Source organism: Oncorhynchus gorbuscha, linkage group LG09, assembly GCF_021184085.1.
Source record: "Oncorhynchus gorbuscha isolate QuinsamMale2020 ecotype Even-year linkage group LG09, OgorEven_v1.0, whole genome shotgun sequence".
Taxonomy (NCBI): Eukaryota; Metazoa; Chordata; class Actinopteri; order Salmoniformes; family Salmonidae; genus Oncorhynchus; species Oncorhynchus gorbuscha.
The window spans coordinates 86,962,189-86,974,961 of record NC_060181.1 but is presented as its reverse complement, the minus strand read 5'-3'; the positions used below and the strand labels follow the sequence as shown (position 1 = coordinate 86,974,961).

Genomic DNA, 12,773 nt, shown 5'->3' with positions numbered 1-12,773 from the left:
CTTTGAAACTAAAGTCTACACCTCACACACATCGGCTTAAAAAAAAGGCAGCTGTACCATGTCAGATATAGTTGAAATGTATTACATTTTCAGTTTGCATCCCAATATTACACTTTATATACATCACAGAAGATTGAAATATAACAAAACCGTTTGACACAAAAAACACAGGTTTTTCAGTTTATGCCCCTAAAAGCTTGCACGGGTAGACAGATAGATTACTGTGATTGTCTGTCTGTCTGTCTGTCTGTCTGTCTGTCTGTCTGTCTGTCTGTCTGTCTGTCTGTCTGTCTGTCTGTCTGTCTGTCTGTCTGTCTGTCTGTCTGTACAATGTCAAAATCATATCATACAGTAAGTAGAAGCCTATTGTTTTATTGGAGGCAATGAGCGGTGTCTTTCTAGGACAAGGAGCAATGATTGTGCCTCTCACCTGTCATATCACCACAGAATCATGCAGAGTAGGCTACAACCCGTAGGCGGAGTCGGCTAAATTGGGCCTGTCTCCGCCGCTTTTAATACAGATGCGATCCTCTGTCCTCGTGGCGTTTAGCACCACCGAGCAAGGCGAGCGAACGGCAGCGTTGGTAGAGAGCGAGAGATAGACAGTGACAGTGTGAGAAAGAGAGAGCCGCATAACAACACCATGACAGCACAGAACACATACGACGTTATAGTTATTGGAGGAGGAATATCAGGTACGTGCAATTTAAAGGAACGCTTCCAAAGATTTTGCTGCATTTAGCAAATAGACGAGTGGAAATATTACAATAGTACGCGAGACAGGGAATTGAAAGCAACTCAGGGTTATATTGCACGAATCTCAGCCACTTCGCTTTATGTAAGTAGCCAACTGTTGCATAGACATATTTTCAACATTGTAGCCAGAAACGAAACGTGCGCTGTTATTGTAATGCAATATAGGCTGCAATAACCATGCTCTGTTTTTGATTCATAGTTGAATATGCGTTGTGCTTATTGCGGACTTACTGTGCAGTTTCAGTTAATTTGCTTTGCACATAGACATAGACATCTCCTCCGTGATGCTGAATCCCCTGATAAAATGTCGCCTTATAGGGAGTAGTGTTCAAATGCAACATATTGGACCACAATATTATAATATAATATTGCTCTATTATAAACTATATTGCGTACAATACAACAACTGGCTTATCTTTGTACGTGCTATTTTGTGTTGTTTTTTTATGCACATGAACATGAAGTTGGCGAGGGATCATCAACTAGATTCAGTCACGGTCTGATTTGTTCTTGCGAGGATGGTCAGGAAGCTGGAACTAATCCTCTAATCGTTTGTTGACGGCAAATTGACTGCAAGAAGCCCAAACATATATAATATGTGAATAGCGGTTAAGAGCGTTGGGCCAGTAACTGAAAGGTTGCTGGTTAGAATATAGCTGAGCCGATTTGGCTAAAACAATCCGTCGATATGCGCTAGAGTAACCCACATTTCTCCTGCAAATCGCACTGGATAAGAGCGTCAGCTAAAATGTAAATGTAAAACAGAATCAATTCAAAAACTTGTTTACATTTGTAGACGATCACATATACAGTATCCTTATATTATGCGTGGGAATACTTTGGAACAGATTTCACATATTGAAATCACTTGGCGTTGATTTGCTGGTGTGTTTACAGTATTAAATCGAACAATAAAAAATAAAAAAATGTGCTCAGAACTTGGGGGGGAAATATAATCGCCCACGGGCTGCCAGTTGGGGAACCCCGCAGTAGGCTATAGGCGGACATTCATCTTGCCGACTAAGGTTGCTGTAATTCTACATATTACAGATACAAACTTCAAAAATCATACCTTACCTTATTCTAATGATCTCACCTCAAACAAACGGCTATCTCGTAGGCTATTTGAGGCAGGAGGGGAATAGCCTTGTTATGCAACAAGTGGAACTCTCATGTCAGCATTTAACACAACTAGTAATCACAGTTTGTCTGATATGTCATTCTCTGGGATGTCATTTGAGTTGCTGATTAAATTTAATCTCATCTGAAACATAAAGCTGTGTCCTGATTTGAAAGTCTGACTATCCCCACATTTTACACACAGCTGAATTGTGTGGCATTTTTTTTGTCCGTGTATGGGGGTAGACTCATACAGGGCTGGACACTTTCATAAGAAATTAAGGATCCCTGAGAAAATGTTTAAGCGTCTGGTAAAAATAGTGAGAATAGGCTACTGTACAGATCTGTCCCATGACATAGAGTTAGTTCTCTGTGGCTGTGTTTACAGGCAACCCAATTATTTTTTTCACACTAATTTGTCTTTTGACCAATCAGATCAGCTCTGAAAAAGTTATGATGTGAAAGTTCTTATGTGATTGGTCAAAATACCAATTCATGAAAAAAATCTATTAGAATTGGACTGCCTGTGTAAACTCAGCTTATTGCAGCTTGAGGTTGGGTCTCCTCCCTCATGAAATATTTTGGATTAGAACGTGTCAAATGTTATTGCCAATGACTGCTCAAGCCATGAACTTTCTAATGACTATCCAGCTCATGTTGTTGTGATGTTGTTTTGTCTAAATTGCAAGTCTTTCTGTTGCTTCAAACATTTTGAGATTCTTTATGTAATGATTAGCGCTATGAAAGTTGAATACATTATTATTATTATTATGAAAACAGGGTGGAAAATAATGCTTATGTTAACAGAAATACTGAATGTCTACATCCTATGGCTGAAATAATGTCTCTAGTCATGTCTGAACTCCAGACAGTATTTGTTTTTGAGACAGGGAATCATTTAGTTGCAAATCATCCATCATAATCTGTTGGGGATCATGTCAGCTTTGGCACTGATCATACAGCCTCCGGTGTTTCCTAATGTCACTCGGTGGGTGTTTTAGATGTAGAAATATCATTTATAGAACGGACATTGCCATTCAAGTTATTTTGTGACGTTTGAACACATTCTATTTCTATGGATGTAGAAGAGTGGTGAGGTAATAAATAGTAAGCTAACTCTTCTTTCCTGGAGACATCAATAATTATATAATATATGCGATTTAGCAGGCATTTTTATCCTAAGCATCCTAAGTCATGTGTGCATCATTTTTTACGTACAGTGCAGTGAAAAAGTATTTGTCCCCTTTCTGATTTTCTCTATTTTTCCATATTTTGGATACGGAATGTTATCAAATCCTCAACCAATACCAAATATTAGAAAAAGGGACCCTACGTTTACAAAAAAAATATATACAGTGGGGAGAACAAGTATTTGATACACTGCCGATTTAGCAGGTTTTCCTACTTACAAAGCATGTAGAGGTCTGTCATTTTCATTATAGGTACACTTCAACTGTGAAGTGTGAAGTGTTTCTGAATCCAAAAAGTCACATTGTATGATTTGTAAGTAATTAATTTGCATTTTATTGCATGACATAAGTATTTGATCACCTACCAACCAGTAAGAATTCCGGCTCTCACAGACCTGTTCATTTTTCTTTAAGAAGCCCACCTGTTCTCCACTCATTACCTGTATTAACTGCACCTGTTTGAACTCATTACCTGTATAAAAGATAACAGTCCACACATTCAATCAAACAGACTCCAACCTCTCCACAATGGCCAAGACCAGAGAGCTGTGTAAGGACATCAGGGATAACATTGTAGACCTGCACAAGGCTGGGATGGGCTACAGGACAATAGGCAAGCAGCTTGGTGAGAAGGCAACTAGAGAAGTTCTTGAACTAAAGAAGTTCAAGATGACGGTCAATCACCCTTGCTCTGGGGCTCCATACAAGATCTCACCTCATGGGGCATCAATGATCATGAGGAAGGTGAGGGATCAGCCCAGAACTACACGGCAGGACCTGGTCAATGACCTGAAGAGAGCTGGGACCACAGTCTCAAAGAAAACCATTAGTAACACACTACGCCGTCATGGATTAAAATCCTGCAGCGCACGCAAGGTCCCCCTACCAATGACCATCTGGATGATCCAGAGGAGGAATGGGAGAAGGTCATGTGGTCTGATGAGACAAAAATAGAGCTTTTTGATCTAAACTCCACTCGCCGTGTTTGGAGGAAGAAGAAGGATGAGTACAACCCCAAGAACACCATCCCAACCGTGAAGCATGGATGTGGAAACATCATTCTTTGGGGATGCTTTTCTGCAAAGGGGACAGGACGAATGCACCGTATTGAGGGGAGGATGGATGGGGCCATGTATCGTGAGATCTTGGCCAACAACCTCCTTCCCTCAGTAAGAGCATTGAAGATGGGTCGTGGCTGGGTCTTCCAGCATGACAACGACCCAAAACACACAGCCAGGGCAACTAAGGAGTGGCTCCGTAAGAAGCATCTCAAGGTCCTGGAGTCGCCAAGCCAGTCTCCAGACCTGAACCCAATAGAAATTCTTTGGAGGGAGCTGAAAGTCCGTATTGCCCAGCGACAGCCCCGAAACCTTTCTGCTCACTCTTGCATGCAGAGCTGCTTTAACTCAGCAACATTTGTGGATTTTCAAGCATATGCAAAAGCAGATATAGTATTTTCCCTCTTTTTATAATTTTATCACAGCACTGTATGGGTATTGAAAGCAATATCCTGGTGTTGCAAGAGCCAAAGCTGAGCCATGCTCTACCAACTGAGCTAAAGAGGACCGCATGAGATGTCAAATGTTGTGGTTGAGGAAGTGTCACACTGGGCTACTACAGCAGTTGACAAGAGGAACCTGTGTAGAACTCTGCACCCAAAGACTGTTTCTATGAGAAGAACTCAGAGTTGAGCTTGACCACTAATCCTTGGTACTACCACATATCTATATTTTACTGTATTAATTCCAAAAGACAAAACCCTGCACACTGCTCTGTCTAGTTCTACTATGTATTGACTAGTTCCACTAATCCTTGGTACTAACCACATCTCTATATTTTACTGTATTAATTCCAAAAGAAAAAGCCCTGCACACTGCTCTGTCTAGTTCTACTATGTATTGACTAGTTCCAATAATCCTTGGTACTAACCACATCTCTATATTTTACTGTATTAATTCCAAAAGAAAAAGCCCTGCACACTGCTCTGTCTAGTTCTACTATGTATTGACTAGTTCCAATAATCCTTGGTACTAACCACATATCTATATTTTACTGTATTAATTCCAAAAGACAAAACCCTGCACACTGCTCTGTCTAGTTCTACTATGTATCGACTAGTTCCACTAATCCTTGGTACTAACCACATATCTATATTTTACTCTATTAATTCCCTGCACACTGCTCTGTCTAGTTCTACTATGTATTGACTAGTTCCACTAATAATATAATATATAATAATATATGCCATTTAGCAGACGCTTTTATCCAAAGCGACTTACAGTCATGTGTGCATACATTCTACGTATGGGTAGTCCCGGGGATCGAACCCACTACCCTGGCGTTACAACTGCCATGCTCTACCAACTGAGCTACAGAAGGACCACACTAATCCTTGGTACTAACCACATATCTATATTTTACTGTATTAATTCCCTGCACACTGCTATGTCTAGTTCTAAGAGTAAAACTTCCTGGTGCTATTTGATTTTAATTTCTTTTTTTAAAATTTGACCTTTATTTAACCAGGCAAGTCAGTTAAGAACACATTCTTATTTTCAATGACGACCTAGGAACAATGGGTTAACTGCCTTGTTCAGGGGCAGAACGACAGATTTGTACCTTGTCAGCTCGGGGTTTGAACTCGCAACCTTCCGTTTACTAGTCCAACACTCTAACCACTAGGCTACTCTGCCGCCCCATTAATGTGCTTAAACTGGCACGTTTGGGTGATGCAACCATCATCAGGGTCTGTATAACTCTTCCTCGGCCCGCACTGAATGATACGGCTGGGACTCGTCCAAAGTCCCACTTCCTGATTTCATAACTTCTGTCTTGAGCTCAGTCCAGTTGCGTACAGTCCAGCTCCAGTACGGAATATAATTAGAATACAATACAATATAATAGAAATAGAAATCCTAAATTGTCTACACTGTGGTGAAATTAACCACGATCCTGTTCGAGGCTCGACGATCAGGAGATGTTTTGACATAACACACCATATTTTCAACAGAAATCTTGGCTCCCGATCCCTTTAAAATACCACACAGTGTCAGTCATCTCCACTGCAGCAGCTCACTACATAAGAGCTGGTTGATGAAGATAGGGCATGCATAGAAGTAGAATGATCTTCTATTTCAAATCAAATTGTATTTGTCACATGCGCCGAATACAACAGGTGTAGATCTTATAGTGAAATGCTGAATACAACAGGTGTAGATCTTATAGTGAAATGCTGAATACAACAGGTGTAGATCTTACAGTGAAATGCTGAATACAACAGGTGTAGATCTTACAGTGAAATGCTTACTTACGATCCTCTAACCAACAATGCAGTTTTAAAAAATACGGCTAAGAATAAGAAATAAAAGTAACAAGAAATTAAAGAGCAACAGTAAAATAACAATATTGAGACTATATACAGGGGTCACCGGTACAGAGTCAATGTGATGGGGCACCGATTAGTTGAGGTAATATGTACATGTAGGTAGAGTTATTAAAGTGACTATGTATAGATGATAACGACAGAGAGTAGCAGTGGTGTAAAATGTGGGGGTGCAAATAGTTCAACAATACAGTTTTTTAAAAAGAGATAAGAATAAGAAATACAAGTAACAAGTAATTATAGAGCAGCAGTACAATAACAATAGCGAGGCTAAATACAGGGGAGCGTAGCAGTATTTCTGTAGGGGAGCAGAGCTGCATTTACATGCAATTGTTCTCCAATACAATTTGACCTTATTCTGTGTTTCTGGTACTCCTATAAGTCTTTAGCCAGAATGTTCTGGCTTAGAGCTTATCCTGTATAAACATTGGTACTGAATGGCTCGTCTTGTTATTGTTCTGGATAAAAGCTTTCACATCGCTGTCTGTCTGACTGTCTTGTCTGTTTGTTGGTCGGTCGATAGGTTGGTCGGTTCCTGTGTTTTACATTTATTTTTATTTCACAAGGTAGGCTAGTTTAGAACAAGTTTTCATTTACAATTGTGACCTGGCCAAGATAAAGCAAAGCAGTGCGACATATACAACAACACAGAGTTACACATGGAGTAAAACAAACATACAGTCAATAATACAGTAGAAAAAAAGTCTATATACAGTGTGTGCAAATGAGGTAAGATAAGGGAGGTAAGGCAATAAAAAGGCCATGGTGGCGAAGTAAATACAATATACCAATTAAACACTGGAGTGATTGATGTAGTTTTGGCCTGTCTGTGAATTACAATGATTTATGATTGAGAAATTAATTCCATAGAGAGAGTTCCAGAACAGATTTTGAGTTCTGAGGAATAAGCCAGGTTTCCTCACTCCTGTGAGTCTTCTCAAAGACGTTGTTTTTATGGAAGAAAAACACATTTCTCAATGACTCCTTTGTGTTTATAAAAGCATGTGACAGACATGCAAGTTGATGTTACTACAAATTTGCACATGATTAGAAGTGTGTTCATCTTTACTCCTCTCTCTCTCTGCTTCCTTCTCTCTCAATTCCTGGTTCTCCCTCTCTCTCCTCGCTCTCTCTCTCTCTGTCACACTTGGTCAAGGTTTAAATTGCTCTATTTATCTGAGCTGTTCCTCTTTTAGAAGGTGACAATGAGGTCCACTTATGACAATCACTGTCTCTAATCAAAGGAGAGAGATTTGGAGATGTTCTTATGTACTGAGCAGTGGAGAGCTGTGTTCTTCTGGCTGCAAATGCAATTGTCATCTGCCAGCCTTCACCCAGCCACCAGCCCATTGGTCCCCAGGGGAGCTAGCAACAGCTGCAGCACATTCCTAGAGAACTGTTACTAAACCAATGGCACAGGAGAGGGAAAGGAACAATAGAAGAAGTGGAGAATAATCCTACTGAGCGAGAAAGGGAGGAACTTAGTTTGAGAAAGCAAGAGGGGGAAGAGAGGTAAAGAAAAGGGAGATATAGACATTACATTTACATTTACATTTAAGTCATTTAGCAGACGCTCTTACCCAGAGCGACTTACAAATTGGTGCATTCACCTTATGACATCCAGTGGAACAGTCACTTTACAATAGTGCATCTAAATCTTAAAGGGGGGGTGAGAGGGAATACTTATCCTATCCTAGGTATTCCTTAAAGAGGTGGGGTTTCAGGTGTCTCCGGAAGGTGGTGATTGACTCCGCTGTCCTGGCGTCGTGAGGGAGTTTGTTCCACCATTGGGGGGCCAGAGCAGCGAACAGTTTTGACTGGGCTGAGCGGGAACTGTACTTCCTCAGTGGTAGGGAGGCGAGCAGGCCAGAGGTGGATGAACGCAGTGCCCTTGTTTGGATGTAGGGCCTGATCAGAGCCTGGAGGTACTGAGGTGCCGTTCCCCTCACAGCTCCGTAGGCAAGAACCATGGTCTTGTAGCGGATGCGAGCTTCAACTGGAAGCCAGTGGAGAGAACGGAGGAGCGGGGTGACGTGAGAGAACTTGGGAAGGTTGAACACCAGACGGGCTGCGGCGTTCTGGATGAGTTGAAGGGTTTTAATGGCACAGGCAGGGAGCCCAGCCAACAGCGAGTTGCAGTAATCCAGACGGGAGATGACAAGTGCCTGGATTAGGACCTGCGCCGCTTCCTGTGTGAGGCAGGGTGGTACTCTGCGGATGTTGTAGAGCATGAACCTACAGGAACGGGCCACCGCCTTGATGTTGGTTGAGAACGACAGGGTGTTGTCCAGGATCACGCCAAGGTTCTTAGCGCTCTGGGAGGAGGACACAATGGAGTTGTCAACCGTGATGGCAAGATCATGGAACGGGCAGTCCTTCCCCGGGAGGAAGAGCAGCTCCGTCTTGCCGAGGTTCAGCTTGAGGTGGTGATCCGTCATCCACACTGATATGTCTGCCAGACATGCAGAGATGCGATTCGCCACCTGGTCATCAGAAGGGGGAAAGGAGAAGATTAGTTGTGTGTCGTCTGCATAGCAATGATAGGAGAGACCATGTGAGGTTATGACAGAGCCAAGTGACTTGGTGTATAGCGAGAATAGGAGAGGGCCTAGAACAGAGCCCTGGGGGACACCAGTGGTGAGAGCGTGTGGTGAGGAGACAGATTCTCGCCACGCCACCTGGTAGGAGCGACCTGTCAGGTAGGACGTAATCCAAGTGTGGGCCGCGCCGGAGATGCCCAACTCGGAGAGGGTGGAGAGGAGGATCTGATGGTTCACAGTATCGAAGGCAGCCGATAGATCTAGAAGGATGAGAGCAGAGGAGAGAGAGTTAGCTTTAGCAGTGCGGAGCGCCTCCGTGATACAGAGGAGAGCAGTCTCAGTTGAATGACTAGTCTTGAAACCTGACTGATTTGGATCAAGAAGGTCATTCAGAGAGAGATAGCGGGAGAGCTGGCCAAGGACGGCACGTTCAAGAGTTTTGGAGAGAAAAGAAAGAAGGGATACTGGTCTGTAGTTGTTGACATCGGAGGGATCGAGTGTAGGTTTTTTCAGAAGGGGTGCAACTCTCGCTCTCTTGAAGACGGAAGGGACGTAGCCAGCGGTCAGGGATGAGTTGATGAGCGAGGTGAAGTAAGGGAGAAGGTCTCCGGAAATGGTCTGGAGAAGAGAGGAGGGGATAGGGTCAAGCGGGCAGGTTGTTGGGCGGCCGGCCGTCACAAGACGCGAGATTTCATCTGGAGAGAGAGGGGAGAAAGAGGTCAGAGCACAGGGTAGGGCAGTGTGAGCAGAACCAGCGGTGTCGTTTGACTTAGCAAACGAGGATCGGATGTCGTCGACCTTCTTTTCAAAATGGTTGACGAAGTCATCTGCAGAGAGGGAGGAGGGGGGGTGAGGAGGATTCAGGAGGGAGGAGAAGGTGGCAAAGAGCTTCCTAGGGTTAGAGGCAGATGCTTGGAATTTAGCGTGGTAGAAAGTGGCTTTAGCAGCAGAGACAGAGGAGGAACATGTAGAGAGGAGGGAGTGAAAGGATGCCAGGTCCGCAGGGAGGCGAGTTTTCCTCCATTTCCGCTCGGAGCCCTGTTCTGTGAGCTCGCAATGAGTCATCGAGCCACGGAGCGGGAGGGGAGGACCGAGCCGGCCTGGAGGATAGGGGACATAGAGAGTCAAAGGATGCAGAGAGGGAGGAGAGGAGGGTTGAGGAGGCAGAATCAGGAGATAGGTTGGAGAAGGTTTGAGCGGAGGGAAGAGATGATAGGATGGAAGAGGAGAGAGTAGCGGGGGAGAGAGAGAGCGAAGGTTGGGACGGCGCGATACCATCCGAGTAGGGGCAGTGTGGGAGGTGTTGGATGAGAGCGAGAGGGAAAAGGATACAAGGTAGTGGTCGGAGACTTGGAGGGGAGTTGCAATGAGGTTAGTGGAAGAACAGCATCTAGTAAAGATGAGGTCGAGCGTATTGCCTGCCTTGTGAGTAGGGGGGGAAGGTGAGAGGGTGAGGTCAAAAGATGAGAGGAGTGGAAAGAAGGAGGCAGAGAGGAATGAGTCAAAGGTAGACGTGGGGAGGTTAAAGTCGCCCAGAACTGTGAGAGGTGAGCCGTCCTCAGGAAAGGAGCTTATCAAGGCATCAAGCTCATTGATGAACTCTCCGAGGGAACCTGGAGGGCGATAAATGATAAGGATGTTAAGCTTGAAAGGGCTGGTAACTGTGACAGCATGGAATTCAAAGGAGGCGATAGACAGATGGGTAAGGGGAGAAAGAGAGAATGACCACTTGGGAGAGATGAGGATCCCGGTGCCACCGCCCCGCTGACCAGAAGCTCTCGGGGTGTGCGAGAACACGTGGGCGGACGAAGAGAGAGCAGTAGGAGTAGCAGTGTTGTCTGTGGTGATCCATGTTTCCGTCAGTGCCAAGAAGTCGAGGGACTGGAGGGAGGCATAGGCTGAGATGAACTCTGCCTTGTTGACCGCAGATCGGCAGTTCCAGAGGCTACCGGAGACCTGGAACTCCACGTGGGTCGTGCGCGCTGGGACCACCAGATTAGGGTGGCCGCGGCCACGCGGTGTGGAGCGTTTGTATGGTCTGTGCAGAGAGGAGAGAACAGGGATAAACAGACACATAGTTGACAGGCTACAGAAGAGGCTACGCTAATGCAAAGGAGATTGGAATGACAAGTGGACTACACGTCTCGAATGTTCAGAAAGTTAAGCTACGTAGCAAGAATCTTATTGACTAAAATGATTAAAATGATACAGTACTGCTGAAGTAGGCTAGCTGGCAGTGGGTGCGTTGTTGACACTACACTAATCAAGTCGTTCCGTTGAGTGTAATAGTTTCTGCAGTGCTGCTATTCGGGGGCTAGCTGGCTAGCTAGTAGTGTTGTTTACGTTACGTTGCGTTAAAAGAACGACAATAGCTGGCTAGCTAACCTAGAAAATCGCTGTAGACTACACAATTATCTTTGATACAAAGACGGCTATGTAGCTAGCTATGTAGCTAGCTACGATCAAACAAATCAAACCGTTGTACTGTAATGAAATGAAATGAAAATGTGATACTACCTGTGAATGCGACCGGGTTGTTGAGTTCTATTCAGAAGACGTTGGCTAGCTGTTGGCTAGCTAGCAGAGTCTCCTACGTTAAGGACGACAAATAGCTGGCTAGCTAACCTCGGTAAATTAAGATAATCACTCTAAGACTACACACTCTAAACCTTAAACAACACAATTATCTTGGAACGAAGATACGAAGACAGCAAAGACAGCTAGGAAGGGTAACCCACTGAAACCACTTTCTACTATAAGCAAACAAGTTAATAACTTTTGACAACCGACTGTGGTAGGTCAGGCTGTCATTCACTATGCATCTCGAAGTAGGAGTGCTGATCTAGGATCAGGTCCTCCTCGTCCATGTAATCTTATAAATTATGATCTAAAAGGCAAAACTGCTCCTAGATCAGCACTCCTACTATTTATGCTTTATATAGACCCAGGACTCCAAACAGTCCCAGAAGATTTTACTGGCTAGCTTCGACTGGGCCGTTGACTAAGGGCCAGAAGTTTCTAGAAAGTGGCTGGATTCCACTTCTGCTGAACCTTTCCCCTGGAACGTTGGTGTTAAAGTTAAGTAGGTATGTAATTGCATCACGCTTAATGGAAATCCTGGGTCAAGACACAGTAGATGTTTCCAAAGGCCTCCAGGTTGCCTTTTGTATTGATGTTAGTGGAGGCAGAGAGCCCTGGGATCAGTGTACTGTGTCACATGGATAAATGTGTTGTAGTGCTGTACTGTTTATACAATGGTTCAGGGGCTTCAGGGCCTAAAGCAATGAAGGTTGGGGAGAGGTAGTGCGTGTCTGTGTGTGTTCATTCATCAATTTTGTGTGTGCTCCATTTGTGTGTCTTGATTCCTTGTCGGTCTTGCTTAAGAGCATTGGTATTTAGGAATCTGGAAGAAAGCCAGGGGAAACAATTACCACCAGCTTGCGCACACACGCACACACACACACACACACACACACGCACGCACGCACGCACGCACGCACGCACGCACGCACGCACGCACGCACACACACACTCTCTAACTTTCACCTAAGAACTGGGCTGGGCTTAGTGGCCTGTAGCTGCCATGCAGCCAATGGTTATAATTAGGGAAGGATATAAAGCTAGCCCGAGGCTAGTACTTTTGAGACTGGGCTAGTAGAACATTTTCCCAACTAGCCTGACAGGCCAGTAAAATGTGGTTATTTTCAAACATCGCATGACACATCATTTGGACTTGAATGTTAACCGGGCTAGTATAAATCTACTAGCCCTGCTGGCCAGTGCCCA

General features: G+C 44.2%; 1 protein-coding gene across 1 annotated transcript in view; it reads left to right on the top strand.

The window, feature by feature from the left end:
• The first annotated feature begins 529 nt into the window (after window positions 1-529).
• The window catches only part of LOC124044229 (amine oxidase [flavin-containing]), an 82,311-nt gene continuing 70,067 nt past the window's right edge, over window positions 530-12,773 (top strand). Inside the window, exon 1 of the mRNA XM_046363819.1 lies at window positions 530-695. Coding sequence (XP_046219775.1) covers window positions 644-695 — 52 coding nt within the window. The 5' untranslated portion in view covers window positions 530-643. The remainder of the gene's footprint in view (window positions 696-12,773) is intronic.